This window comes from Dendropsophus ebraccatus, chromosome 1 (assembly GCF_027789765.1).
Source record: "Dendropsophus ebraccatus isolate aDenEbr1 chromosome 1, aDenEbr1.pat, whole genome shotgun sequence".
Classification (NCBI taxonomy): domain Eukaryota; kingdom Metazoa; phylum Chordata; class Amphibia; order Anura; family Hylidae; genus Dendropsophus; species Dendropsophus ebraccatus.
The window spans coordinates 24,738,887-24,766,844 of NC_091454.1; the positions used below are offsets into that span (position 1 = coordinate 24,738,887).

Sequence of the window (27,958 nt, forward strand, 5' to 3'; positions counted from 1 at the left end):
TGAACGGCCAACAATATGGCAGTAAGCAACACACCAGTAACCATGGATTTGCAATGCGATATGCGGCTTTGACGTTTTTCACTGTTACAAGTCACGGGATACAACCTGCACAGCACCCCAGGGCTACGTGTAGGGGGATTAGGTGTCGAGCTGATGTCGGAAAGGACGCATGTTTTTTTTTTTTTTTTTACTGGTGACAGATGTGCAGGTTAAAGGAGTGTTTCATCTGTGTAAATCACACGGCCCCAAAAAAATAAATAAATCCAGAATTCAATAGTTAACAAGTTCTATAAAAACAGTATATTCCTGTAACGCTGTTTAACCTGTTAGTTACCACATATGTGGTGGAAAGCTGCAAACAAAGGGGGAGATTTATCAACCATGGCGTAAAGTGAAACTGGCTCAGTTGCCCCTAGCAACCAATCAGATCCCACCTTTCATTTTCCAAAGAGTCTGTGAGGAATGAAAGGTGGAATCTGATTGGTTGCTAGGGGCGACTGAGCCAGTTTCACTTTACACCATGTTTGAAAAATCTCCCACAAAATTTAGACAATTCCCTTTACTGGACTCTGTAATGGATGACCCAAATGGTGGCTCCAATACAGTGGACGAAGTCTGTCTGGGGGTATGTTCACACGTGTCAGGTATGCAGATTTTCTTTCCTCAAGGTTATTTGGGAAAAACTGCCACGATGTCAGCAATGTGTGAACATAATCTAAAAGTAAACGCCCTCTGTTGTCCATAACAACCAATCACAGCACAGTTTTCTGATTTCGAATTCTACTACTTCCGATACTACTATTTGCAGGGATTTTTTTCTGTTAGGGTAGCTTCACACCGTATCGCAGCGGATTAGATCTAAATAATTGAACACAACATCAAATCTGCTGCGGGTCCTGTATGTGTGAATGCACCCTTAGGCTATGGTCACACGTAGTATGAGACCGGCCGGGTCACAAAACGGCCAGTCTCAGAAAAGATCATCCTTTCCAGTACTTACCGTCGCTGAGTTCTGATGTGGGTGCATCAGTGCGCGCCCGCATCAGGACTCCCCACAGCACACTATGGAGCGTGCGGCCGGAGCCGTTTGCTCCACAGTGTGGACTGACATGGTTTTCTGCAGCCGCTATTCAACGAATAGCGGCAGCAGAAAATTGACATGTCAGTTGTTTGCGGTGCCGCTAGGGATTCCGGCCAGAGCGTATACTGTGTGTATACGCTCCGGCCGGGATCCCATAAACAGCAAGGTAACGTATATTTTCGTAATAATCGTAATGAAAACGGCCATGGTTTTACAAAAATATATGTTGTGTGAACATAGCCTTAGGGTGCTTTCACACCTACAGGATCTGCAGATTTGATGCTGTTTTCAGTTATTTAAATGAAATCTGCTGCAGATCCTGTAGGTGTGAACGCACCATTAAGGTGGTTTTAACTCTCCATTCACATGACACCATGTATGGATGCTAAGAAATTCCCCATCATGTGGCCAAGTATATGGCAGCATATGTCCTTAGGCCCTAGCGTAAAAGAACTCATCTTTAGGTAGTCACATACCATTCTGTGGGGTCCACATGGCCCTAGCCAATGCACAAACGGCTCAAAACCGGATGCAGTGTCCGCACCATTTTATATGTTCGCATCTATGAGTTGTGGTCGAGCATGTGCAGTGTTGTTCCATTTAGTCAGAAGAATCTCTGTACTCTTGATTGATGGGGTCCCAGCAGTCAGACCCCCCCACTGATCAGCTAGTCATCCCCTGTCCTGTGTTACCCCTGTAATATGAAGAGATGGATCGTACTATAGTCTCCATCTTTGCTCTACAAGTCCATTACTGAAAGGATAATGAAGTCTGATGACTATATAACAGCAGAATACTGACTCTCTGCAGTTTTGTCTATGAATCTGACCAGACTCCACCATAGTAGTATTATATCAGGGATGTGGTATTGTAGCGCTCCCCTTATATACTGGTGCATGGTCACCTTGCGCTATAAATACGAGTAATGATTCCCTCATCGCTCTGTATCGCCATGTACTCGGCTTTGTTCTGGGAAGAGATGATAGATGTGTGTAGTAAATAACCCCCTCACCTTCCCTCAGGAGCTGCGCTCAGCAGATCTGGATGCTATTCAAGTTCCAGTCTGTTTTTAGCTTGCCATGGGACAAATAATTGGAAGGAGACATAATGGACCAGTAACCTCCATACAATGTGTGGGCTAAAGGGCCTCTAGAGGCTTCATGTACAAGTGATGGGGGAGGGGGAGATCGGACAGCAATGTGCCTTTACCTGAACGAAGGAAAGACCAAATCCCCTCTGAGGTAAAGACTTTGATTAATTCATCATTGACGGAAAATCAAGACTTTCCGGTTGTAATTATTCATTAGGGAGCGGCGCTGTTTAGGGAGCAATAACAAGAATATGTTGCCTAGCAACCAAGGATATGGACTGCCGGTGACAACCCTGGATCTCCATACACTTGTATAACTCTCAGGGGGGTTGGGTAACCTCATAAACACATTCATACTTGTCAACAGTCCTGACTTTGCCAGGACTATCACGTGAACCGGGCCAATAAAATTAAAGGGTTTATATAGTACGTTTTCACACAAATGTCAGGGGTGTTCCCAAATAGTCTTGGGGTGCATCCTGATTTATGGTTTTATTCACATTTAACTACTGATCCAGATTTATAGGCTGTATTATATGGCTGTGCTGCATTAAGATGGCCATATGCCTGAGTGTTTGGCTAAATGCTCATTTTCTTGACATTTATGCACACACACACGTGATTCAATAGGCAATGTGATGTAGGCTACTGCCAGATGCCTCTAGTGGTGGCTTCTTTCCCATGAATCTGCAGCAGATTAGGAACGTGAACATACCCTGAAGGGGTAATGGCAGTCAGAACACTGATCCCCTGTCTACAGTGTTGGGGGGTGCCAGCGGTTGATCCCAGGAATGGGGCCCCAAATATTTGTTTTAAATGGAGCGATGAATTGTCTCCATAGATACTTTGCTATATGGTATCTGGAATCACTGACATGTTAACGCCTTTGGCACTGCCATAGTGCATTGATTTTGATGTTCAATGCTAAATTTTTGCATCACTATGGCCCAATAGCATTAGGTTGTCAGTCATCGAAAATGTTTCACTTTAGTCCATGAATTGTGTTTTCCTCACCTGCCACAAGGGGTCCTTCTCCTCTGGAAAGATCTGGAAGTACTTGTGCGCCAGCTGGACGGGAGGCAGAGTCTGCAGTTTGAGGTTTGTCCAGGTGTTAAGAAACTGCACCAAGCGCTTGAAGGTGTACAGTCCCAGGCGGTCATTGCCGTAGTTAGACAAGTGGGTCATAAAAATGCTGATCTGAAAAAGAACATTGGTGGCATCGGGTCAAGATCGAAGAAGATCTGAGTTTGGTATACAGATGTTTTTCATACAAATGACATTTACAGGAAAATCTTCTGTTTACAGCCCGCCCATGATTGTCTTATTCCGACATCCCCTAAATCTTAGGCGTGGACTATTGTTCAGCCAATGATGACGGCTATCAATCGGCACCTCAGCAACTTGGTTTAGAAAAAAGCCAATTCTGGACTTTTTACTTGCCTGAAGTAGCTATCAAGGAATACTAGCCAGACTTGTATTGTTCAAGGTAGAGAAAGATTTCACAAAGTTTTATAAAAGTTTGCCTGTCATTACAATTGCTACCACTAGGAGGCCTGATGAGTATACAGCCGTGCCTACAGACCTGAAAAGCTGCAAGCAGATCAGTCCCTAATAGTTGCAACTTTGTGCAAGACTTTGTGTTGTGTGTTCGCTTTCCGTCTTTTATATGTTTTTACCTTTATAGTCTGTTTTCATAAAACTGTTGTGTCTGTATTTTCTGGCTGTGTACCCTTTTAGGTTCCTATTTTCCTCACTGACAAGTCCAAATGTCACCACTCCTCGTAGGAGACAAACTAGCAGCGTTCGTAATCCAATACTATACTATATTATACTACTAGTATATTATACTACTATATTAGTAAAAAAGACACCGACGCCTTTATAGCCACCAAGCCGGCTGCACCGCAGGACCATGTCAGGGAGCTGGATTGCCAATATATATAATGCAGGTATCCAGCGAGGACATCAGGACTGCCCTATATTTCTGTAATTGGTCTCACCTACCCGCCAATTCCAGAGATGAACTGGGTCACATTCAATTCCCAGCGCACAGCGGTGCGGGGACTATGTGATGGGTTTACAGCCTTGAGCTTCTGTAGGGCTCTTGCAATTTTTATGCTTCAAAGTAAAAAGTGCCAAATGAGATTACATTATAGAAGCCGACTCTGCTGCAGCATGATCGCACATATGGCACATTACGGCAAATCTCCATGGAGCCGCAATCCAAGGAAATGTCTCCTGCTGCTGAGGAACGGAGAGGTGAGGAGTGCACGTAATCTGTACAGCTCGTCTATAAAGACTTGTCCTGGTTACAAGTGGCGCGGTACTGTATAACCACTCACTGCATACTGCAACTGCAGGAGGGGAGTAGTATACAAAGGAGGCTTAGAAAAGATGGAAAGGAGGAGTGGTGCTTCTTTATTCTGGAGATAAAAAAAAAGGTGATACTTATCTACCCTGGTCCCCCACTGCAGCTCCTTCCAGTCCCCTGCTGCTCATCTTGTCTTTCTGCTTCTGAAACGGGATGTCAGAGCAGGACCTGTTTGCTCTGCCAGGATGGTTCACCTAACCTATGAGCTGCCAGGTCCTGCTCCAACTCCTTGTCTCATAAGCAGAGAGGAGAGAAGAGCAGCAGAGGACCAGAAGTCCTCGGCACAGGAACTGCAGGGGAGTGGGGTAGGCAAGTATGACTTTTTTTTTTTCTTTTCTGAATGCATGTCCTGCAATATATATCTATAAAAATATACTGGAATACCTCTTTAAGGTTCACACATAGTATTTCTGTCAGTCTTTTTTCATCCAAAACCAGGAGTGAGTTAATAACACATAAACTATGGGGTAGTGGGGGGTTGTTGGGGTGGGGAAGAGGAGGCATCCTACTTGCAGCTTTTCAGAAGCTTGGAAACGCCTCATTGACTTTTTGTACTAGAGAATATTAGCATTTCTTTACCTCCTGGAAGTACAGACAGATATTCGAAAGGTATCATGTGTCTCCTTGCCCTTAGATCACCAGCAGTTTGGAACATGAATTATAGCTGACAAGATTCCCTTTAAATGTTGCACTGTTGCATTGCAAGTCTGGTACGGTTTTATCTTACGGATTTCACTGTGGATACTTTCTTTACCAACTCTGTCTAGCGTCTCACACCCTAAAGGAGAAGTCCAGCAAAAATTTTTATTAAAGTATTGTATTGCCCCGAAAAAGTTATACAAATCACCAATATAAACTTATTACAGGAAATGCTTATAAAGTTCTTTTTTCCCGGCACTTACTACTGCATTAAGGCTTCACTTCCTGGATAAAATGGTGATGTCACGACCCGACTCCCAGAGCTGTGCAGGCTGTGGCTGCTGGAGAGGATGATGGCAGAGGGATGCTCAGTGTCCCTCCAGTGCCCTGTGTCCCTCAGTGACATCACCATGTTATCCAGGAAGTGACATCACCATGTTATCCAGGAAGTGAAGCCTTGATGCAGTAGTAAGTGCAGGAAAAAAGCTCTTTATGAGCATTCCCCGTAATAAGTGTATATTGGTGATTTGTAGAACTTTTGAGGAGCAATATAATACTTTATTAAAATTTTTGGACAGACTTCTCCTTTAAAAGGTATGTTTACACTATGCCAAAAAAATAAATAAAAAAATACACTGGTGAAATTGAGGATAGTCCTATATTTGACCTCATTTGTGAACACAGATTGAATAGGGCCGATCTGTATCCTGTATCTCTGATGCTAATTACCGAGTGACATATGTTCAAAATAATCAACACAAGTTATTCTGGTATATTTAGAAGATGTGCCGCAATTTACAGTATTCACTATAGCACATATTCCACATTTTATTGAAAACACTGCATGTATTGTTCAGCTCATATTTTGACATGTAATTTGTGCCAAAATACTAAGCCCGAGGGCTAAAGGGGTTATCCAGGCTTATAAAAACATGGCAGCTTTCTTACAGAAACAGCACCTCTCCTGTCCTTAGTTTTGGTGTGGTTTTAAAACTTGGTGAACGTACTGTAATGAACTGTAATACCGCACACAACCTGTGGACAGGGGTGGCGCTGTTATTGCAAGCAGTAGCCTTCTTTAATTTTGGCAAAATAAAGGTGGAACTAATAAATGATGAGGTTTTGTCAAGGTCTCTTGCTCCTCTGCAACGTCCTATAAACACCTGCCAGGAAACAGAGTTGCAGTTATCTACCAGGAATAAATCAGAGAATGCCGGAGCAGAGCTAAGGTTATCGGTACGCTGCAATGTATATGGTCCGGGGAGAAGCCTGGAAAACAATTACTCCTTCATCAAATATTGATAGAGCATTTAATGGCTTTTTATAGTTTACAACAGCCTGGCACTTTATTGATCTGATTGACTGGAAGAGTCTCGGCGCGAGCACCTGGGATCCGCAGCTGGGACGTTCCAGCCTCATCTGTTCCGCTATATATCTGAGGTTTTACACAGAGCCTCAGTAAAAGGGGTCATTCTGCAGCACTAGATCACAGGCAGGACACAAATAGCTGTGCGGGGACAGGGATGAGCAGTATGAATGATGTCACCGGGGGATACGGGCGCACACCGAAGACAAACAACACAGCCGACGGCCCAACCCCACATCGTTTCTCTTTCTATGTAACTTACAGGGTTTAGCAGCACGGTGAGAAAGAGTTCGCCTCCATTAATAATCTTATCCAGTTCCACGGGGCCTCCGGGATATTCATTATAGAATATGGTGTGTGTGAAGAGTCCGCAGGTTTGGCGGGGTAGGACCTGTGGCAAAGAAAGAAAATCGTTAAAAGGCGAACGCAACCAGACGGCTAATCCCATAGGTGGTTATATTGTTCATAGCAAAGCTACAATCATTAAGCCTATCCTGAACTCCATTGTCGGTCCTATAGAGAGTTAAAGGGGTTATCCAGCGCTACAAAAACATGGCCACTTTTCCCCCTCTCTTGTCTCCAGATTGGGTGGGGTTTCAAACTCAGTTCCATTGAAGTAAATGACGCTTAATTGCAAACCCCACCCAATCTGGAGACAAGAGAGGGGGAAAAGTGGCCATGTTTTTGTAGCGCTGGATAACCCCTTTAATAACCCTTAGAGGACCCGGCCAATTTCAGTTTTTGCATTTTCGTTTTTTCCTCCTTGTGTTTAAAAGGCCATAGCACTTGCATTTTTTCACCTAAAGACCCACATGAGCCCTTATTTTTTGCGTCACTAATTGTACTTTGCAATGACGGGCTGAATTTTTGCATAAAGTACACTGCGAAACCATAAAAAAATGGTGAAATTGAAAAAAAAAAAATGCATTTTTTTTTATTTGGGGGGTTTGTGTTTTTATGCCGTTCGCCCTGGGGTAAAACTGACTTGTTATATATGTTCCTCAAGTCGTTACGATTAAAACAATATATGAAATGTATGACTTTTCTAGTATCTGATGGCCTGTAAAAAATTCAAACCATTGTTAACAAATATATGTCACATAAAATCGCTCCATTCCCAGGCTTATAGCGCTTTTATCCTTTGGTCTATGGGGCTGTGTGAGGTGTCATTTTTTGCGCCATGATGTGTTCTTTCTATCGGTACCTTGATTGCGCATATACAACTTTTTGATCGCTTTTTATTACAATTTTTCTGGATTTGATGCGACCAAAAATGCGCAATTTTGCACTTTGGGATTTTTTTGCGCTTACGCCGTTTACCGTGCGAGATCAGGAATGTGATTAATTAATAGTTCGGGCGATTACGGACGCGGCGATAGCAAACATGTTTATTTATTTATTAGTTTATTTTTATTTATAACATGGGAAAAGGGGGTGATTCTGACTTTTATTAGGGGAGGGGGCTTTTTACTTATAACATCACTTTTATTTTTACTTTTACACATATTCTAGAAGCCCCCCTGGAGTTTGGGTTATTCCCCCCTGGGGGACTTCTAGTATATGCACTCTGATCTCTCATTGAGATCTTTGCTGTATACTTATACAGCAAAGATCAATGAGATTGGCACTCGTTTGCTTTCGGCTCCTGCAGCCGAAGACAAACGAGTGCCGAACCGGGGACGGCGCCATCTTGGAGAGGTCCCCGGCTGGCATCAGGTACAGAGATCGCTCCTCCGGGACAACGCGATCTCCCCCATTAGACACCAGGGAAGTGCTGCAGCCGGTAATCGGAGGCAGCTGCCTCAGATTACCTGATTAGCGGGCAGGGCGATTGGACAGTGCCCGCTAATAGCCGGGATCTCGGGCTACATGCAGCACCCGGGATCACTGAACGCGGGGAGGCGGCCCTGGACGTATGGGTGCGTCCAGGGTCGCCTAGGGGTTAATATAGGTATATGTGATGGGTGAAGGTCCTAGCAGAATTGCCCCACCACCACCACCACCAGTCAGCTGCCAATCCCCTATTCTGTGGATAGGGTATAAGTTTTAGTGGGAGATTTATCAAACTTGGTGTAAAGTTACACTGGCTCAGTTGCCCCTAGCAACCAATCAGATTCCACCTTTCATTTTCCAAAGAGTCTGTGAGGAATGAAAAGCAGAATCACTTTACACCATGTTTAATAAATCTCCCCCTTAGTCTTTAAAGCTGATCCCTTTACTGAATTAACAGAAAAATTGCACTAAATTTCCCAATTTTGCTCTGCAAGTCCATTACTGGAAGGAAACTAAGGGATAATGCTTAATCTTGGGATAACCCCTTTAAATATCCTCTTCTTCATTGATCCTATTCTATAAATAACTCTACTATAGAAGTCTCTGGAAATCAGCCAATTTCACTCTTCTTTCTCCCAATCCAATGTCTCCATGGCAACTGGCTTCAGCAGGAGCCCTCCCCTACTGTTCTCAAGGAATTAGAAACAAGCCACACCCATTTAACTAAACCCGCCCCTCTGACACCTATCAACTATGTTGTTCTTTATGAAGAACAAGATACATTATATACAAGCTAAGAATGGAACCTCATTGCCCTTAAAGAGGTACTCTGGAGGGTAAATCTGAAAGTTATACTGAATTTTATAAATTGTTTCTATTTAAAAATCTCAAGTCTTCCAGTACTTATCAGCTGCTGTATGTCCTGCAGGAAGTGGTGTATTCTTTCCAGTCTGACACAGTGCTCTCTGCTGCCACCTCTGTCCATGTCAGGAACCATTCAGAGCAGAAGTTCATTTGAAATTTTTTTGTAGCCCTCTAAATATTCCCAAGGACTCCCACTGTATATCTCCAACAAAAGTCTGCAACTTAACCCACTGTAACGGCCTGTTTACACTACGGATCGGCGCCAAAATTGAGCTGGGAACCCCCGCCCACAGACTCCACACCGAAGCACGTCTGCTATCTCTTTTAATGGGAAGGCTCACACGCCTCCACTCTTCGCGCGAAGAATTGACAAGTCAATTCTTGGAGAAGAGAGAGGGGAGACTCGAGAGCCCTCCCATTGAAAGAGATAGCAGGTGGGCTTCAGCGCGGAGTCTGCAGGCAGGGGTTCCCAGCACAATTTCAGCGCTGACTCCGTAGTGTGAACGTGCCCTAAAAGCTACAGGGGGACAGTTTGGCATCTCAGAAAAGGAACCCAAATATGCTTAGTTACCATATATGGTCAGTCAATATACAGTAACTAACCATATATGGGCAGTTCCATCATCTAAGCTCCTCCTCCCCCTGCCACCCATAGGTTAATATGGTATATTATACTATGACTATTTTTATATTTCAATTTCAAGAGTCCGAAAAGGACATGTATCTACCCTTTGACTGTCGGTGAACCCTTATGGACACCTTTGCCAATGTAGACACTGTAGACAATGTAGACACTGGACAAAGACATTCTATGAATGGAAAATAAGGTACATATGTCTCATTAGTTATGTTCTTAAATTATTATTGGCAAAATTATAGAATTTTTTTTAGTTGAGACAAACCATAATGCCATTGTGGATGAATCCTCTACGGAACCGGGCAGGTTTCAGATGTGGATATTCCTCGGTACTTGTGATTTTAATTCCCCAGATTTGTTTCCAGGCTTCATAGAGTTGAACATGTATAGGATACACCCCAGAGTGATGAGGGGCCACAGCGTACCCCATATCAGTAGGTATCCCATGTTCCTAGAAAGCAAACAACAAGTTACTTCTTTTGTAGGAACCTCGATTTCCCTTCCCGGTCAAGATTTTTTATGCCAGAACCAACCCTCCTGACCTATAGGAGACAGACAGTCAAGAAGGATGAGAAGACCCAAGACCAACATTTAGGACAGCAATAGAGCTCTTCTAGTTCACACTCACCACAGCAAACTTGCGATTTAAGGCCATCTGCTCCGCCAGAACCGACTGGTTGTGGAAGAGGTGAGGCTGCATGTGACTCCACATGTGAGGGAACCACCAGAACTGCTTCACATAAGAGAGCAAGAGGTCATCTCCTTCATCTTCTGCATCCGTACCTGGTGGAATGGATCACATATAAAGACTAAGATGGGCAAAGAACCAACCAGGTATGTTAGGCCCCTACCAAAGGTTTTATAATTTCTAAAAGTGTACTGGGCTTTAGAACCTGCTGCCCTCCAACTGTTGCCACACTACCATTCCCATTATGTTCAGGCATGATGGAAATTGCAGTTTTGTACCAGCTGGAGGGTCGCAGGTTCTCCATCCCTGGTTTAGAAGAACTAGTCCTATTTAGGCTGAAATCATACTATTGTAAGAGGCTCTGCTATGAGCCCCTGTTGGAAGTGCTGTCTGATCTTATCCATGCAGTGCTATTCTTTTGGTCAAAATGATGGACAACACAAGAGAACCCAATGGGACCCTGCCTTCAGGCCTTAACCCGACTAGATCTAGTCTGCAGGCTGTAACCCGACTAGAGCCAGCCTTCAGCCCGTAAACCCAACTAGAGCCAGTCTGCAGGCTGTAACCAAACTAGAGCCAACCTGCAGGCCATAACCTGACCAGAGCCAGCCTGCAGGCCGTAACCCAACTAGAGCCAGTCTGCAGGCCATAAACCTGACCAGAGCCGACCTGCAGGCCGAAAACCAGACTGTACAGACTGCAGTCTATAACCTGACTATACACAGTCTTCAGCCCGTAACCTGATTATACAGGCTGCAGTCTATACCCTCACTCCACGGTCTGCAGTCTGTAACCTGACTAGACTCATTCACAAGGTTATTTTCCTCCATGACTTCAATGAAGAGCTCGAAATCCACAATATAACGCATTGTTGCAGATTCTGCTGCATTAACAGGAAATTTAAAGTGGAACTATTAGCAGGTTAGATGACTCTAACCTGCTGATATGTTCCTACTGCACAGGAGACGCAGAGGGGGAGGGTATGTGTCTTACCTTCATCCTCGGCACCGCTCTGGTGCAGTTAGTCTTTTGCTCCATGGTCCGGTAAAACCATTAGGAGCACTGGGGCACCAGTTAGGAGGCGATTGAATATAATTAGAAAGGGGCGGGCCAGCAGGGGTGGATCGGCGCTATGGGGATGGGCAGTGCTCCTAACAGGTGCCCCAGTACGACTCATGGTCTTAATGGACTGTGGAGCTTACTACTAACTGCACCGGAAAGGCGCTAAAGAGGAAGATAAGACACATACTTCCTTCTCTGCGTCTCCTGTACAGTAGGGACATATAACCAGTTTAGATTCGTCCAACATGCTGAAAGTTCCCCTTTAAAGTCATGAACCAATCCGCATGAAAGTCCGCATGATTTGAAGTGGAGTTGTCTCTGTGGATTTACCATCAGAAACACTTCAGATTTCCTGCCCGTAAATCCTGATGGAAAATGTGCAGAATTTTTGTTCCATCTGGACACAGCCAAATGATGAGGACTTGGATGCAGTAAGTACTAATGATAATCAGAAGTCCTTCAGTTATAGAACTCACCAGTGTGAAAAAACTTTCCAGAAAAGCCAAGGTTAAAAGTGAAATTGGGGATGTGCTCTCTCAACTCATTCTGGGTGTCATAGAGGGCCTAGAAAGAAATGTGGGTCTGTCACTTTCGGATACAAACTCAACAAAAGTCTAATCCAGAACAAGACGACGTAAACAGACTACTAAAAACCAATAGAATGGCTCCTACCTTCACGTCTTCTACTTTCATGCGGGTTCCCTCCTTGCCAACGAATATATCATCAATGTCGACCAGTACATATCGGTTAAGTGGAAGAGACAACCTCTTTCCAGTCAGGAATGACACAGCGTCCACGAATACTAACTTATGGAGCCAAAAGTTCAAGTTGTTACCAAAAAGCACCCGCTGGATGCCATCATGTAGTCCGAGATCCTGAACCACAGTCGTGTGTAGGGCCGCGTCCACGCTCAGGTGAGGTATGGTCTCGGCAGACTTAGTCTTGGCAAGAAGAACCGGTTCATAGGTGGAATGATTAGACTGGAAAACGGTCCAATCTTCTCCCGGTAGCTCGCCCTTTTCCACCTGGTTGGGTTTGGTTATATACAAGAGAGGAGACTTAGGGTTGAGACTGCAGTCCTTGAGGCCTAGATTGGAGTGAAGGTATAGGGGGAATCCTTTAAGTTGTGCGCTCAGTAGGCTGTTTTCATTGGCCTGTGGTAAAAAGAAAGAAATTTATGTGTAACGTAGCCATGACCGCAGCTTTTTTTTTGGCACAATAATGCCTGGTCAGCACGCCAAGAACCAAGCAGCAGGAATAAGGCTTACTTTGTAGTGTGAGCCTATACTATACATCAAGAATCTAATTCTATATATACACAGAATCCTTTATGCCCGTCCATCTCCTACCGAGCCCCGTCCTCTTCCATTGACACCAACAGTTTAGCACCATTTCTGTTTACACTGGAGATGACGCTCAGGCACAAATACACGGCTTTGCTTACCCAGCACCAGAAATATTCACACCTGCTCTCACATGGGACAAACCACAAAGCGGCTTCAGGTGACAACAAAGAAAAACATTTGCAGCAAAGTAGCAAAAATTACAGATGATTTTTTTTTATCACTTTTTCTTGACAAACATCACACCTAGAAAGAGGAAGCGCTCGTGTGCCGACAACACCCCCAGAATGTCTTATCGGTGGAGACAAAACTGAAAGTCATCTCCAGCTGAAATATAACGGGGAGGAAAACTACAATGCTGACCTCAAATGGATGATCTTTGAAGAGGAAGGATGTGCGTTGGGGTGCAATAAGATAGTCAATTTGGTTTAAGGGGCAAAAACGTTTCCTTATTGTTCTACAAACTTAACACCGAATCCTTGAGTTTCATAGTCTTTGTAGCTTTGAGATTCTGGTTGAGACGTTGCACGCAGTAGAAACCGTTGCGTTACCACCAGGACTTTCAAGATGGCCATAGCTGTCGGCCACAAGCTATTCCTCTCATCTGCCTCCATGCAGGTGCTTAGCATTGCCATATGACTGTATTGCGCTGAATCTGTTTCACCAGTGTGTTTGTCTCGTGGTAACGCATTACCACCAGATGACTATGGGTCACAGCATATTATAGAAGTATGTGCCAATCCTGGGCTGGGCCGAAAAGCATTGGATAAATTCTGTCCAAACGGGGAATGGGGAAGTCCATCAGTTCCCCATCATCATAGGGGTGCGCCATATGATATTGGGGTAAGAAGGATCAGGCATACTGATCAGGCAGCTTTACTGCTTGATTGTTTCTTCTCAAGACATAAGCCACCATCTAACGTGTCAGCCAATTATTTATTTCACGTTCCCCATTCAGAACATAGGCGCGTTTGGCCACAGTGAGCCCGCCTGCATATAGGATGAACAGCTAGCTAATAGTTAGTAAAGATGGATAGCCACATTATCTTGTATTCTCATGTGATCCCAGATGAATGGCTACCATGTCTGCCATTGAGATGGCCACTAGAGATGAGTAAACGGAGCATGCTTAGATTTGTCCAAATCCATATGTTCTGCATTCGATTACCAGTGGCTGAAGAAGCTGGATGCCACCCTAAGGCTGCATTCACACGTTCCGTGTTCCGCATGGAACACGGATGTGGAATGCCTGTGACGGACTCTTCCCTGCCCGGGCAGCATCTGTGATAAGATGCTGGGGGCGGGGGAACTGTACAGATATGCGCTGCGCTGTAGTGAATCAGCCACGTGGCTCTGTCATTACAGCGTGGCACATATCTGTACAGTTCCCCCGCCCCCAGCATCTTATCACAGATGCTACCTGGGCGGAGAGAGAAGTCCGTTACAGGCGGAACGCGGAACATGTGAATGCAGCCACAGGCTGTCTGGATAACATGTATACAGCCATAGACTGTATTCATGTTTTCGAGAACTCTCAGGACTTTCCAGGAATGAGAGCATGCTCGAAGTTTGCCCATCTCTAGTAGACACACATGATCTCCCCGAAACAGATGGTCAGTAAAACATGTGTTTGTCCTTAGACTTAGCTTAAAACAGTACTCCCGAGCAAAAACTGTTGTCAAATCAATAAAGAATTTCCATCCTTCCAATATTTTTCAGCTGCTGTATGTTCTGTAGGAAGTAGTGTATTCCTTCCAGCCAGACACAGTACTATCTTCTCTCACCTCTTTCTACTGTCCAGAGTAGTAAATTCCCATAGAAAACCTTGCCTTCTCTGGACAGTTCCTGACATGGACAGAGGTGGCAGCAGTGAGCACTGAGTCAGACTGGAAGGAATCCACAACTTCCTGCAAGACATACAGCAGCTGACAAGTATTGGAAAACTTGAGATTTTTTTTAATAGAAGCAATTTACAAACCTAACTTTCTGCCACCAGTTGATTTGAAAACATTTTTTTCCTTCTCCAGGGTACACCTTAAAGTCTAATTCATCTCTTTTAGAAAAAAAGATGACCAGCTTACTGCATAAATATTTTCTATGGATCTTATTAAACGTAGAATATTGTCCCTAAATGCTTTCAGTCACAGACCGGGCCAAAAGTGTGGGTCATGAATGGTTGCCTTTAAAGGAGTAGTTCACAAAAAAATGTTTTCTTTCAAATCAACTGGTGACAAAAAAGTGCCAGTGATTTGTAATTTACTTCTACTAAAATTTAAATTCATCCAGTACTTATCAGCTGTTGTATGTCATGCAGGAAGTGGTACACTCTTTCCAGTGAGAGGTTTTCTATAGGAATTTGCTACTGATTTGGACAGTTCATGACATGGACAGAGGTAGCAGCATTGGGTCACACTGGATAGAGTACACCACTTCCTGCAGGACATACAGCAGCTGATAAGTTCTGGAAGACTTGAGATTTTTTAATAGAAGTAAATTACAAATCTCTGATACTTTCTGGCACCAGTTGATATGAAAAAAAGGAAAAATTTGTGAACAACCCCTTTAAAAAAAATGTACACGGCATGTGAGGGATGGAATAGAGGGGGCACCATATGTAGCCTTGTCTACCAAGTTTCCAGTCTAGGTGGTGAAAGATTTTTAGGGCTTAAAGAGCCTTGTTCAGAAACTATACAGATATAACACTGCAACAGAAAGAGGATAGTTTAGATAGAAATATGTGGCGATAACCACAACGCTGACGACTATTAAAGAACTTATAGGATTTCAGTCCTTTCCGTCCGTTCACATGAAGAGGGGGGAGACGCCAAGTCATGCAGAACATGGCAGCATATTATGTCATATACATGAATTTCAAAAGGAAGGATAAAATCTGTTTATTTTTCCATTCAGCGGAGCGGAGTCCGCAGGATTACTTATGAAAAGTTATGTAAACAGGTGGCCCTACATAGTCCGACTGTTAAAGGGCAGATCTGGTTACACAGAAATCTGATGACATCGGCAGGCCTCATGTTGTGCAACACACACTCATAGCGGTTACACGGTTCTATACTGGGAGGGAGAACTCACTGGCCCTGGAACAAACAAGAGACCATTACAAGGGCCTCACTTCATAATGGGCACCATTGGCAGGTTCAAAAACTGGGTGTCATTCGTCGCTCAGTTCACATTGGGGAGATTTATCAAACATGGTGTAAAGCAAAACTAGCTCAGTTGCCCCTAGCAACCAATCAGATTCCACTTTTTATTTCTCACAGACTCTTTTGAAAATGAAAGGTGGAATCGGATTGGTTGCTAGGGGCAACTGAGCCAGTTTCACTTTACACCAGGCTTGATAAATCTCCCCCCTTGTCTTTATTTTTCTGTCCTCGGATGTCCATTAGTAACCGAAGGTCCTCAACACCAACTACTGAACATAGAGACCCCCTAAACAACTGCTGGGCCCTATAGCAGCTGCTAAACCGCCACCCTGACAGTTACAGGAACACCACCACCTAATCTTCTAACGTCGTAGCCGTATCTTATGACATCACACAGTACAGGACCTATAGAACCTAAATGTGGAGTCATACCTCCCAACCATCCTGGATCTAGCAGGACAATTCCAGATTTTGGTCTCTTCCCCACTGTCCTGTGAGCCTCGACATGTGACTACTTACCTCACGATGCAGCTACATTTAAATATAAGGGCCCGTTCACCTACGGAATCGGCACCGAAATTCTGTGCAGAACCCCCCCACGCGTGGACTCAGACCCGAATCCCGCCTGCTATCTATCAGTTCTTTGAGCAGAGAGGGGAGGCGCGCAAACCCTCCCATTCAAACAGATAGCAGGCAGGATTCGAGCCGAGCCCGCGAGTGGGAGTTCCGCACAGAATTTCGGCTTATTCCGTAGTGTGAACGGGCCCTAATGGTTGAGAAAGAAGCCAACCCTTTTCCATCATTGTATTTGACTTCATTTGTGTCCTTAACAGGACTGCAAAATTTGCTTTGCTTGTTGTGGTAAAAGGGTTGGGTGAGTACTAATTTAATTATTTTGGTGTAAGGAGGCATGAGTACTATGTGAGGGGTTCTAAGAGGGTACCAGTACTATGTGGGGGCACTATCAGGGTATGCCATACAAAGAGTACTATGAAAGTGTGGGGGCACAATGGAACTCAATTACTGAATAGGGGGGCTGTTACTGTATAGGGACACTGTTACAGTATGAGGGTACCAACACTGTGCAGAGCACAAAGAGGGTACTATTGATGTATGGACACAATAGAGGGCTTTATTCTGACTACGTGAGTCAATAAGTGATCAGTATTACAGTGTGGGGCACTAACCCCACTTATTTTTGGAGGCACTATCTGCGTGGCACTATTATAGTAGCACACCACTAATGAGTACTTAGTACGAGAGACGAGGAAGGTGCTGGAAAAGCGAGGAGTCAAAGACATCTGGGCAGCAAATTTTGCAGAGACGCGTCATGACTGTAAATCCTCATAGTGGTCAGGGTCAAACTGAGAGAGATGGGAAAATAAAGAACTCCGATTGGAGAAGTGAGTCATTTTATCACCTATGAGTCACTGGATTTATCTGTACCATACTCATCTATATGGGGTTTACAGCACGATTATACTCCATAGAGCGCTGGTATGCGACTACTGTATGGCGGTAATATTAGCTCTATTGGTCTCTGCGGTATAAAGGCCCAAATTCGCATCATGTTTTCGCTGATCTCGTATATACGCTGAAATACCATAAAAATACAAAATATCCCAACATATACTCTAGCAGCAAAGTAAAATTTCATAGACGAAACATCTCCATATCTGAATATAGTACGAACGTGGATGAAACATTTCCGTGAATAAAGAACGTCTATACTGCTGTGCCAATACTGTCAGCCTCAAGATACGCTCTATACAATGGAGCTACACGTGCGCTCAGCCTGACGTTCTGCAACAATGAGGTTCTGGAAGCATCCGGAATATTTTAGATGTGCTAACAATGATCGGCTCCGCAAGGAATGAATTCTTGGTATGGAGAGAACAACTGCCCTCCATAGCTCAGATACTTTACTCGATGGTGACAACTCCAGGGTCGGGCCAGGTGGACACCTAAATGTGTTACCGCGGCTTAACCTTTCAGGGTTCTTCTTAGATTCTATCAATGCAAGTTCTTCATGTCAGATCACAATGGCTGCCTGCAGTCTATATTATTTCATTCCTCCTGATAATCGGATTGATGTTCTTTAAGAAGCACCAGTAGTGTCAGATAGCTGCACCTAAAGGTTTGGCTTATCATAGACCTGATAGACCAGGTTCATAGATAGCCAAATGATTGTTCGGCTTATAATGAGACATGATTATATATGGGTCTTTTTTCACAGTTCTGCAGTCTGTCACTTTTTCTAAACTTTATAAAACTTTGGATAATTTTAGTTAATGTGCTACATTTTTTATTGCTTATACAGCGCTTTGGTATAATCCATATACCAAAGCATTATTGACAGAATACAACCTATATTCCTAATATAGGAATGGAAGGCCTACGAAACTTTACTGGGCCCCAGGCTAACATAGCAGGCTCTCTCTGTCCTGTCTGACCAGGAGCCCAGTCTTTAAAGGGAACATGTCACCATGAAATGCTACCTAAGCTATCAGCATCATGTTATAGAGCAGGAAGAACTGAGCAGATTGATATATAACTTTGTGGGAAAATATTCTGTATAAATCCCTGATCATTCTGTGGTAAGGAGTCCAGTGGGCGGTGTCACTCAATGGACTCGACTCTTTGGAAATTTCAATCAATAATTTATACAAAATCTTTTCCCTTAAAGATATATATCAATCTGCTCCGTTCTTCCAGCTTTATAAAATGATGCTAATAGCTTATGTAGCATTTTCATGATGACTGGTTCCCTTAACCCCTTCCAGTCAGTAATCTGTATATATATGTTCCTACTGCACATACCCTGTGCAGTAGAAATGTATATATACGTTCCTGACACTGAAGGGGCTTCCTGATGTGAGCGGGATTGCTGCAGTGAGAGCGATCCCGCTCACATCAGTGTCCGGGGCCGGAGGTAATGAGAGTCAGCTGCGATCCCGCAGCTGACTCTCATTAACCTCTTAAACGCCGTGATCTACAGCGATCACAGCATTTAAGGTGCTCAGTGACAGATCAAGCATCTGTCACTAAGTGATCGGGTTTCCCGATCGCATGTGCAGACAGGCGGGGGTAAGCTCCTTACCTCCGTCCTGTCGGATCGCTGATAACACTGATTTATGCTTTGCTATGGCATAGCATAGATCAGTACATGCAATCTAATGATTGCATATTTTACAGTAAATGAAAGTGTAAAAAAAAAAAAAAGGAAAAAACGCCAAAGGAAAAAAAATGTATGCAAGCCTACCTTTACCAGAAAGTTATAAAGATTTGAAAATTGCTTCTATTAAAAAATCTCAAGTTGTCGAGTGCTTATCAGTTGCTGTATGTCCTGCAGGAAGTGGTGTATTCTTACTAGTCTGACACAGTGCTCTCTGTTGCCATCTTTGTCCCTGTCAGGAACTGTTCAGAGAAGTAGCAATACCCCATAGAAAACTTCTCCTGATCTGATAGGTGGCAGCAGAGAGCACTTTGTCAGAATGGAAACAATACACCACTTCCTGCATTACATACAACATCTGATAAGTACTGGAAGACTTCAGATTTTTAAATAGAACTAATTTACAAATCGGACATCGGTTTATTTTAAAACATTTCCTCCGGAGTACCCCTTTAATCACTTCTGACACATGATGTCGTCAAGGTGCTGGAAGGTGTTTGAGAGGGTCAGTTAGCAAACCTTACATATCTATTTTAGCCATACCTATATACCCTATAAAATAAGAATTCTTTAGCACAATGCCATTGTTATTTCTTCTTGAATTAAAGAGGAAGTCCATTTCAGCTCTAAGCCTTCTCAGTCTGACTCCAGCATGCTTATGGTCATTAAAGTAATTGGGATTTATGTAAATTATGGAAAACATGGATACAGCTACAGGCTCTATCCAAGTTTTCCCACACTCCCTAGGACTATATCCAACTTCTTCAGACACCAGTATTCAAATGCCAAGTGAGCTGACTCTTCTGGTCATCACCCAGCATCAAAACCAATAGGCCCTTACTGCTCAGCCTGTGTAAGTATCAGAAGAATAGATAAATCCCGCCACTCACCAAGTAGAATAATGCTTATTTATTTAGTGCAATTCAAGCAGGTACAGGGAGGACACGTTTCGGCTAGTGAAGCCTTCTTAAGCTACACTACAGCTACACTGGAGCTGATGAAGGCTACACTAGCCAAAACGCGTCCTCCATGTACCTTCTTGAATTGAATCCCAAGGCAGTAGGATAGATGAATCTCGGCACTCACCAAGTAGAATAATGCTTATTTATTTAGTGCAATTCAAGAAGGTACATGGAGGACGCGTTTTGGCTAGTGTAGCCTTTATCAGCTCCAGTGTAGCTGTAGTGTAGCTTAAGAAGGCTTCACTAGCCGAAACGTGTCCTCCCTGTACCTGCTTGAATTGCACTAAATAAATAAGCATTATTCTACTTGGTGAGTGCCGAGATTCATCTATCCTACTGCCTTGGGATAACTACTACTATAGGCACCAATAGTTTTACAGAGTTCCGTCTTTTACAATACCATGTGTAAGTATCAGACACTCAGGATAAGCATTCCTATAGGTCCTGCCCAGGCAGATTACTGCACTCTATGGGGCCCTCAATTATAGCACATGACTTCTTACCAGCAGAACAGGTGGCAGCTTTTTTGGATGCTAAACCAACATACCAATGATCCATTAGGATCTAAAGGATGTATAAGACAACGTACGGTCTTACCCTTTACATCTAGGGGTTAACTGCATTTTTGTGAACATTGGATTAGCTCACCAGACAATTTTATGACTGTACGGCATTGTGGGAGTAGTATTCACAGCATGCATGACAGAAGGATAAAAACCCCCAGAAAAACTGCAATACTATAACGCATTAGAGTGTAGTACTTTATGGGATCTTGGTTACGCTGCGGGGGGTTAACTGGTCAGCACAATGCTAATGGATTCCAAACCTAGCTGGGTATGAATGGATTGTACAATACATGATGTAAAGACTACATAAAAGTATAAAATAACAAATCACATTCTCAGATATAAAACTTTCATCAAACCTGCAAACCAAAACTTTCCGGCCCGTATACACAAATAATGTCCAGCAATGTATAAGTATAAAATACACAAGAACATCCGTAAGATCATGTACTCTGCGTGATAAGGACAGAATTGGAAAATAAAAGCTAAAAGTCTAAACCCATTGAGGATAAATAGGACTTAAAGGCCATGTGTTGTCTGGTAGACTGGGAGGGAGAGGATGGGAAACCGAATGAATGGAAAGACATCAGCTGAAAGGGGCCGTCCGGCAAGACCCCGGTCCAAGAACAATGTCCCTTTTACAGCTTTGTCAGAGGATTAAGGCCACTCAACTGGACTAAATAAGTTGTGTCTTGGGGACAGAGAAGAAAAGAGAACGAATGAGTCGACCACAAAAGAAACACATCCATGCTTTGAGAAACCAGATTTCCATAGACTGGGGAATTTCAAGGCATCAATCCTACAACTAGCAGACACTGAGAACTAAAATAGCCCTGTATTGTACTGGCGCTGGATGCATGTTCTTCGAGGCCGGGTATCAAAGATCTAAAATCTAGAATGAAGAGACATAGAAGCATATAAATCCACGACCACCTTACCTTGAAGAAGCCTATGATGCCCACGCCGTACTCAACACAGTACTTGTCCAGTAACTCTCGGTTCCACGCGTCCAGGTTGACGTATTTTAGAATATTTTCATACACAATTAGTGCAAATCGCCCCCTATCTTTATCGGTGAGCGTAGGCATATCACCCTTGCCTGGAGCTATCTCTGTCCGATACTTGAAGTGGCTTGACTCCAATATAGCCACTATTTCCTGCCCAAGTTGAGAATATAAGCTTTCCACGAAGACTAGCACCAGTGGGTCAGTCCTAGACATGTCCATTGATCTCATGGCCTTTACAGGGAGCAGACGTGAAGGGCTAATCTTGGGCTCATCACAGTCTAGGGATTGTGCATCACCACCCGAAGGCTCCAGTCTTTTCCATCCATAGAGATAATAGGCTGAGATGAAAACACTCAGTAGACAGAAGGCAAACAGAAGTAAGAGAACTAGTTGTGGGCTTACTGGCCTCCCAAACCGGCGTGGCTTCAGGGGCAAGGTCATGGTCCTTGCACCTTCTCAGGAGGAGCGGCACAGGCACTCACTAACACAAGCCCACACACCTTGGTTATGTAGAAAGTACCCTTAACTCATCCTGTTCATGTCACCATGGCATGTCCATCGAAAGTCCAAGCCTAGGATGAATCGGGGACGCAAGGCGGGTATCTCACAGGATTCTCCGGCAGTGTTGGAGAGATGATGTGCCGGAGAAAGGCTCAGGTGTAACTGGCTGTCATTCATTCTTTGTGGAATCAGGATCGCAATGGTGCAGGATGTTGATGGAATTCATTGGCTGTAAGAGAAAACATCAAAGTTATCAGCATCAAAGGGGGGTCCAACAACTTTCCGAGAGTTCAGTCAAGTGATAACTTTAGCAGTAGATCAAACAAGCATAGTCGGTAACATTGGAGGCTTGAAAGACACTCCATCCGCTCATATCTCTCCTCATACACATGAAAACGGTTGTAACTCACAACATCAGTAAATCCTTAGATATTCAGAAAAATATAACTCCAGGAACAACATGCAACATTAAACAGGTTTCATCAATGGTGAGACAAAAAGATAAGGCCGGAAGCCAAGACTAAACCATAGAAGATGTGCCGCTAACAAGCAATTGTGCATCTGCATTTCCTCCCTTCTCCGGCCTTTCAGTTCCGAAGGTAGATGGGGACCAGGAGGTTATAAAAGTCACGGGGCACACAAGGAAACTTTGTATAAAGTTGCAGATAAAGAAAGCTTGGGATAGTCAAAATCGTATAAACTATGTCTAGAGATTAGTGAATTTAAGTTTGGGTTCGCGAAACCCTGAACATTTGGCTAAGGCTACATCCATCTTCTCCACCCTCTGGGATGGTAGTCAAATGCAATGGGTTACGGGTTTTGCAAACCTGAACTTTAAATTCGCTCATCTCTAAGAATGTCCAAAGGTGGTAGAAAACAGTATACATGTAGGGTGGATCCTTCTTCAATGGTCTATTTAAAAGGGTAATCCAGTGTGGCATTATCACTAGGATATGCAATTATTTTATGATTCGGTAGGGTCCAACCTCTGGGTCTACCGCCATTGTGCTGCTCCCCCAGGCCCCCCACCCCCACCCTTTCCTTCCCTCTGAGACTTTCCCTGCACAGTTGCCATCCCAACCACACAGCTGTGCAGGGAACCCATTCACTTAGATGGCCTAGACTGCCATTATGCTGGGGGAAAACTGGCACTGCCAATGCTGCATCCCCTTCATACTCATGTTCATTGAGGGTCCCTGAGCTCATAAGGCATACCCTAGATAAGAATGCCCCTTTAACTTGTTACTGTTCAAGACCACAAATGTAAAGCTGGTCATACACATTACATAAGGCCAATTTTAGTCAGCCATGACGTTCTCCTGACTGTTTTTTTCAAGGGAGATACTTACATGCCTGGCAGTGGTTGATGCTCATCTCCCTCTAAATTTAATGTGCATGGTATGGTGGCGGGGAGGAACAGCTGTTGGCTGATGACGGTGTACAAAGCTGTCTATACAGTCGACAGTTATCTCTCCCGGCCTTCCCATACACATGGAAGTTCAGCACGTTCAAATGTTACCATGTTCTCACTGGGGAGAAGTAAGTCTCAACCAGACAGCTCTGTGAAAATCCATTACACCAACCACCATCTCTACCAACATCATGGGTCAGTGGAGACTGGGGAGTTTCCCATACACCTTCCCAGTTGTGGGTTCGTTTGACTTTCATAAAAAGTATATGGGGGCAGTAAGGGTGGTATTACACGAAGCGATTTTTTTCAATTAACGATAAACGATCTCCAACGATCGCAATAGCGGTTGCCTAATAATCGTTCGTTTTACTACACGGAAAGATTATCGGTTGAATTGGAGCAACAAAGTTCAAGAACACTCCCCTTTCAATTTGCGAATGAACAGGGAACGGCTAACGACATCTTATTCAAACGAACGATGTGCGAACGATGTGTATAGACAAACGATAAAAATAGATCCAAAACCTATTAAACGACCAACGACCAATCGTTCGTCGTTTAATCGTTGTCTACTATTACACTTAAAGATAATCGTTGAAATACGACCGATTGAACGATTATTCGAACGATAATCGCTTCGTGTAATACCACCCTAAGTCATGACCACCACACCATTATGTGGTAGGTGAAGATTATTTTGGTAAAGATCTCTATATATATTTATGGGTTCACCTACTTTGAGAGGACCGATATAACCCCAAGGCCTACAGACACAATCACATCTCAATAGCATGGGTCATAGTCATGGGTTTAAATGTTTTGCAAGGTTATGTGGTCAATGTCGTGCCAACGTATCTGACAGCTCACAACACCATCTCTCCACATCTGCTGATGGATTTCATTACAAAGCCCCATACACATTTTAGAATATTACTTTTGTTCGTCTTTCGCATTTAGCCACAAGCTAGTATTAGACCCGGCAATTTATGACATTGAAATGTTTCAGGCCTGACACTAATGAATGGAATTTCAGCCCTAACACTCATATATACTGCCCACAGTGTTATTACTGCCCGAGTCCAACTTCCATTTATTACTGGGAATTAGTGTCGGAAAAATTAGGTGGCTCAAAAACGCCTGTCTTGAAACTCATTGCTTCAGTTTAAAGCAAAAGCGCCCCTCCCCCCCCCATCTTAAGTGAAACTACAAGTCTCAGCAATCACATTCATCTGCTATTGACTGTAGCTCTGGGTGACCTATCCACCAAAATGGCGGCTGATCACGAGAGTGCTTAGAGTGTTCTTCACGCTGAAGAACGTTTTGCAAGGCAATTCCTATTACTCCTAGTATGCACCAAGCACAGATTGGATCAAAGTTTGCCAAAGTTGGATGAAGAACAAATGTTTATGTCCGTCACAGATGTCGAAAGAAAAGAAAAACTGAATTGAACAAGTTTGGTTTTAACGCAGCCAATTCCGTAGCATGGTGATAAACGTATTGGGGGAGGGGGTTAAGAGATAGTCGGGAAATATAGTTTCCTTTGTAGGCCATTGCAACTGGAAAGGCTCCCGTACACATTGGGGGAAAAATTGGAAAGCTGGCTAATGTGTATGGGGGGCTCAAGACTCAAGGATTGGGCATATTGGATTTCAATGCTTGATCCTTCTGTTCCAAGTCCCGGCCAGAGGAGTCTAGTAGTGGACTACTCGGAACATATGCACATCTGGCTGAACATGCACGTATACATATGGACTGCGAGAGACTGCATATCTTTAGCCTGACAGATACTGTATATGTATGTACGAGTGCCGTAACAACTATATTCCATACGCCTGAGAGAGTTGAGCTGGGTTCACATACACTGGCAGTATGGCACGTATCTTCTTCTGCAAATTACCTTGTGTTCACATATATTTCACCTGCGAAAACCTGTCGGCCAATTCACACTAAAAAGCTCAACACAAAAAAAAAAAAAAAGCACATTACATAATGATGGCAAGACGCACTTGGTAATTGAAAGTGACTAGGGATGAGGCATGGGTGGGCAAAAACAAGTTCAGTAGTCAGTCACATGGCACACTAGTTATGTGTGAACTGAGCCCAATTTACAAAGTACATGTGCCGTACAAGCTGTGTGTGTGTGTGTATATATATATATATATATATATATATATATATATATATATATATATAAATAAATAAAACGGAACGATTATCGGCCATATTCGGACGATTATCGTCCAGTGGAATAGAAGGCAACCATCAGCCGACATCGAACTAGGAGCAAACGAGCGCTGACAGCCGTTGGCCCGTGGAATAGGTCCTTTAGTCAAGGTACTATGTGTGCGTGTGTGGCATAGCGTAGTAGATAATGCTACATCCTATGTGCTTTATCTACTACGCTTTTGTTACAATAGGATCCTATACATGAGGTATATGTAGGGAGATCCTTCTAACAGAGCATCAAACTCGCGTTTTTTGCAGAAAAATTCGATTGCAAGCTCAAGTGAGTGCGGAGGGGTCCGTCCGTCGTGGATGCTAAATTCTCGGCTTAATACGCTGTCACTTTCAAAGTTACAGATTAGCATAATTCCTTTTTAGCCCTATATTATCCCTGATAGATTTCAATGGCTCCATCATATCACCTCTCTTCATTTACAAACCCCTTTTCAGCGGTAGATTAGGCATGGAGCACATACACAATGCGGCCCGGCTGGAATTCCTAAGCCCTCATTACTCTAGGCTCATTTGCATTCTAAACTCCCAAAACAATTTTTCTCCTTTCCGCCTCCCGGTCCTCCACATGAATCAAACCTGCCCAGTGACAGGCGGAGAGAGAGAACGACTATCTAGGTCATGTTTCCTCTGGGGAGAAGCCGGCTAGATACTTTTTACCGTGTCTCAACACCTTGACAGGTGCTTCTCAAAGATCTAATCCCTCACTGCCAAGTAGCCAGGCCAAGACTCCCCAAAGCCTTCCTAGAAGACCATCGTCTATACGTCCCGGATGCCCACATGACTAATGTGCATTTGTAAGGTCACCCTAATTCTGCCCTGCAGCTCTCTGTGACTCTATGTACAGAATTAGCATTCAGCAAACATGGCTCCGTACCGCACCCTAATCCTGTCCTACCGAGCTTGTCTACCCTAGCGAAATCCCACACACACAGCTCTGCCAACGCACATCAATGCTGCAACAGGCGACTACTCCGCTTGAGGGGGAGGCTGAAGATAGCAACACCGGCTCGTGTTTATATTCCATACCCTTAGAGCGTGGCACAATAGACGTATATACTGGAGAGAGATGACAGAATTATTATTCCATCCATTACCCATTGTCAAAACGAAACAGAAATGCCCCATTGTAGCCGCCTCCGGCAGACGAGAGGGTGACGCCGGTGATTAGCCTCTCGGGCCTGCATTTATAGCACAGCAGAGTACCAGCATGTAGACAGAAGCAGGTCGTATTAGAGATTTACTATAACCACAAGGTGCTGCTTTAAAGGATAAATTGTTCTGATCATGAATACGTACAATTTGCATTTGTAACACATGGAAAATATTCTGCAATGGAAGGGAATCAACTGAACGTTCCCAAAGTGTGAGACAGGATGAGTATATATAGTCCTCAAAATCCTACAGATAGAATAGGCTAAAGGGTCGTCTGGCATGTAAAAATAATGTTGTTGCCACTACAGAATATATAGCCAACTGCATCCAGCTTCATTCTCGGTAAAATATGGGTGTCGAAAAGCTTACCGACGGGGATGCCGGGTGTCTGCAATACATCAACCAACCATCGATAATCAACAGTTATTTCTAGGAACCCCCTTTAAAAGGATACTGCGGTAATTTGATGGGCCTACAACTCCACAATGTCCACTTCCAACCTTCACACCAAGCTTTGACTTTCGACCATCGCTACTTCTGTCTACAGATGTTTTGACATTCCTACTAAGATTTGATAAAGAAAACAGGAGACCTCAAAACACTTATCAGCAATGTCACCAACACCCTTACCAAGCGAGCCCCAACCAGCATTCCTCTTTGGAACTCTGCCCAATCTGGCATACTCCACCCCAAAACCAATAAATTGAGTAGTTATAAAGTTTAACAGCAGCAATACAGGCAAAATGACTAAAAAAGGGGACATTACCGGTGATGGCGGGTGTGTCAGGAAGAAGTAAAAAAAAATGGGGATGTTCCAGTTTTGGCCAACCCCTGTTTAGTTGTGTTTAAAGGAGAAGTCCAGGGATTTGGGAA

The 27,958-nt window shown here is 43.8% G+C and overlaps 1 protein-coding gene across 1 annotated transcript in view; it reads right to left on the bottom strand.

Moving 5' to 3' along the window:
* Window positions 1-27,958, bottom strand: part of NDST1 (N-deacetylase and N-sulfotransferase 1) — a 65,283-nt gene that overhangs the window by 14,128 nt on the left and 23,197 nt on the right. Inside the window, exons 2-8 of the mRNA XM_069969112.1 lie at window positions 21,715-22,513; window positions 12,244-12,726; window positions 12,048-12,135; window positions 10,450-10,604; window positions 10,087-10,272; window positions 6,810-6,938; window positions 3,186-3,368 (exon numbers count right to left, since the gene is read on the bottom strand). Coding sequence (XP_069825213.1) covers window positions 3,186-3,368; window positions 6,810-6,938; window positions 10,087-10,272; window positions 10,450-10,604; window positions 12,048-12,135; window positions 12,244-12,726; window positions 21,715-22,224 — 1,734 coding nt within the window. The 5' untranslated portion in view covers window positions 22,225-22,513. The remainder of the gene's footprint in view (window positions 1-3,185; window positions 3,369-6,809; window positions 6,939-10,086; window positions 10,273-10,449; window positions 10,605-12,047; window positions 12,136-12,243; window positions 12,727-21,714; window positions 22,514-27,958) is intronic.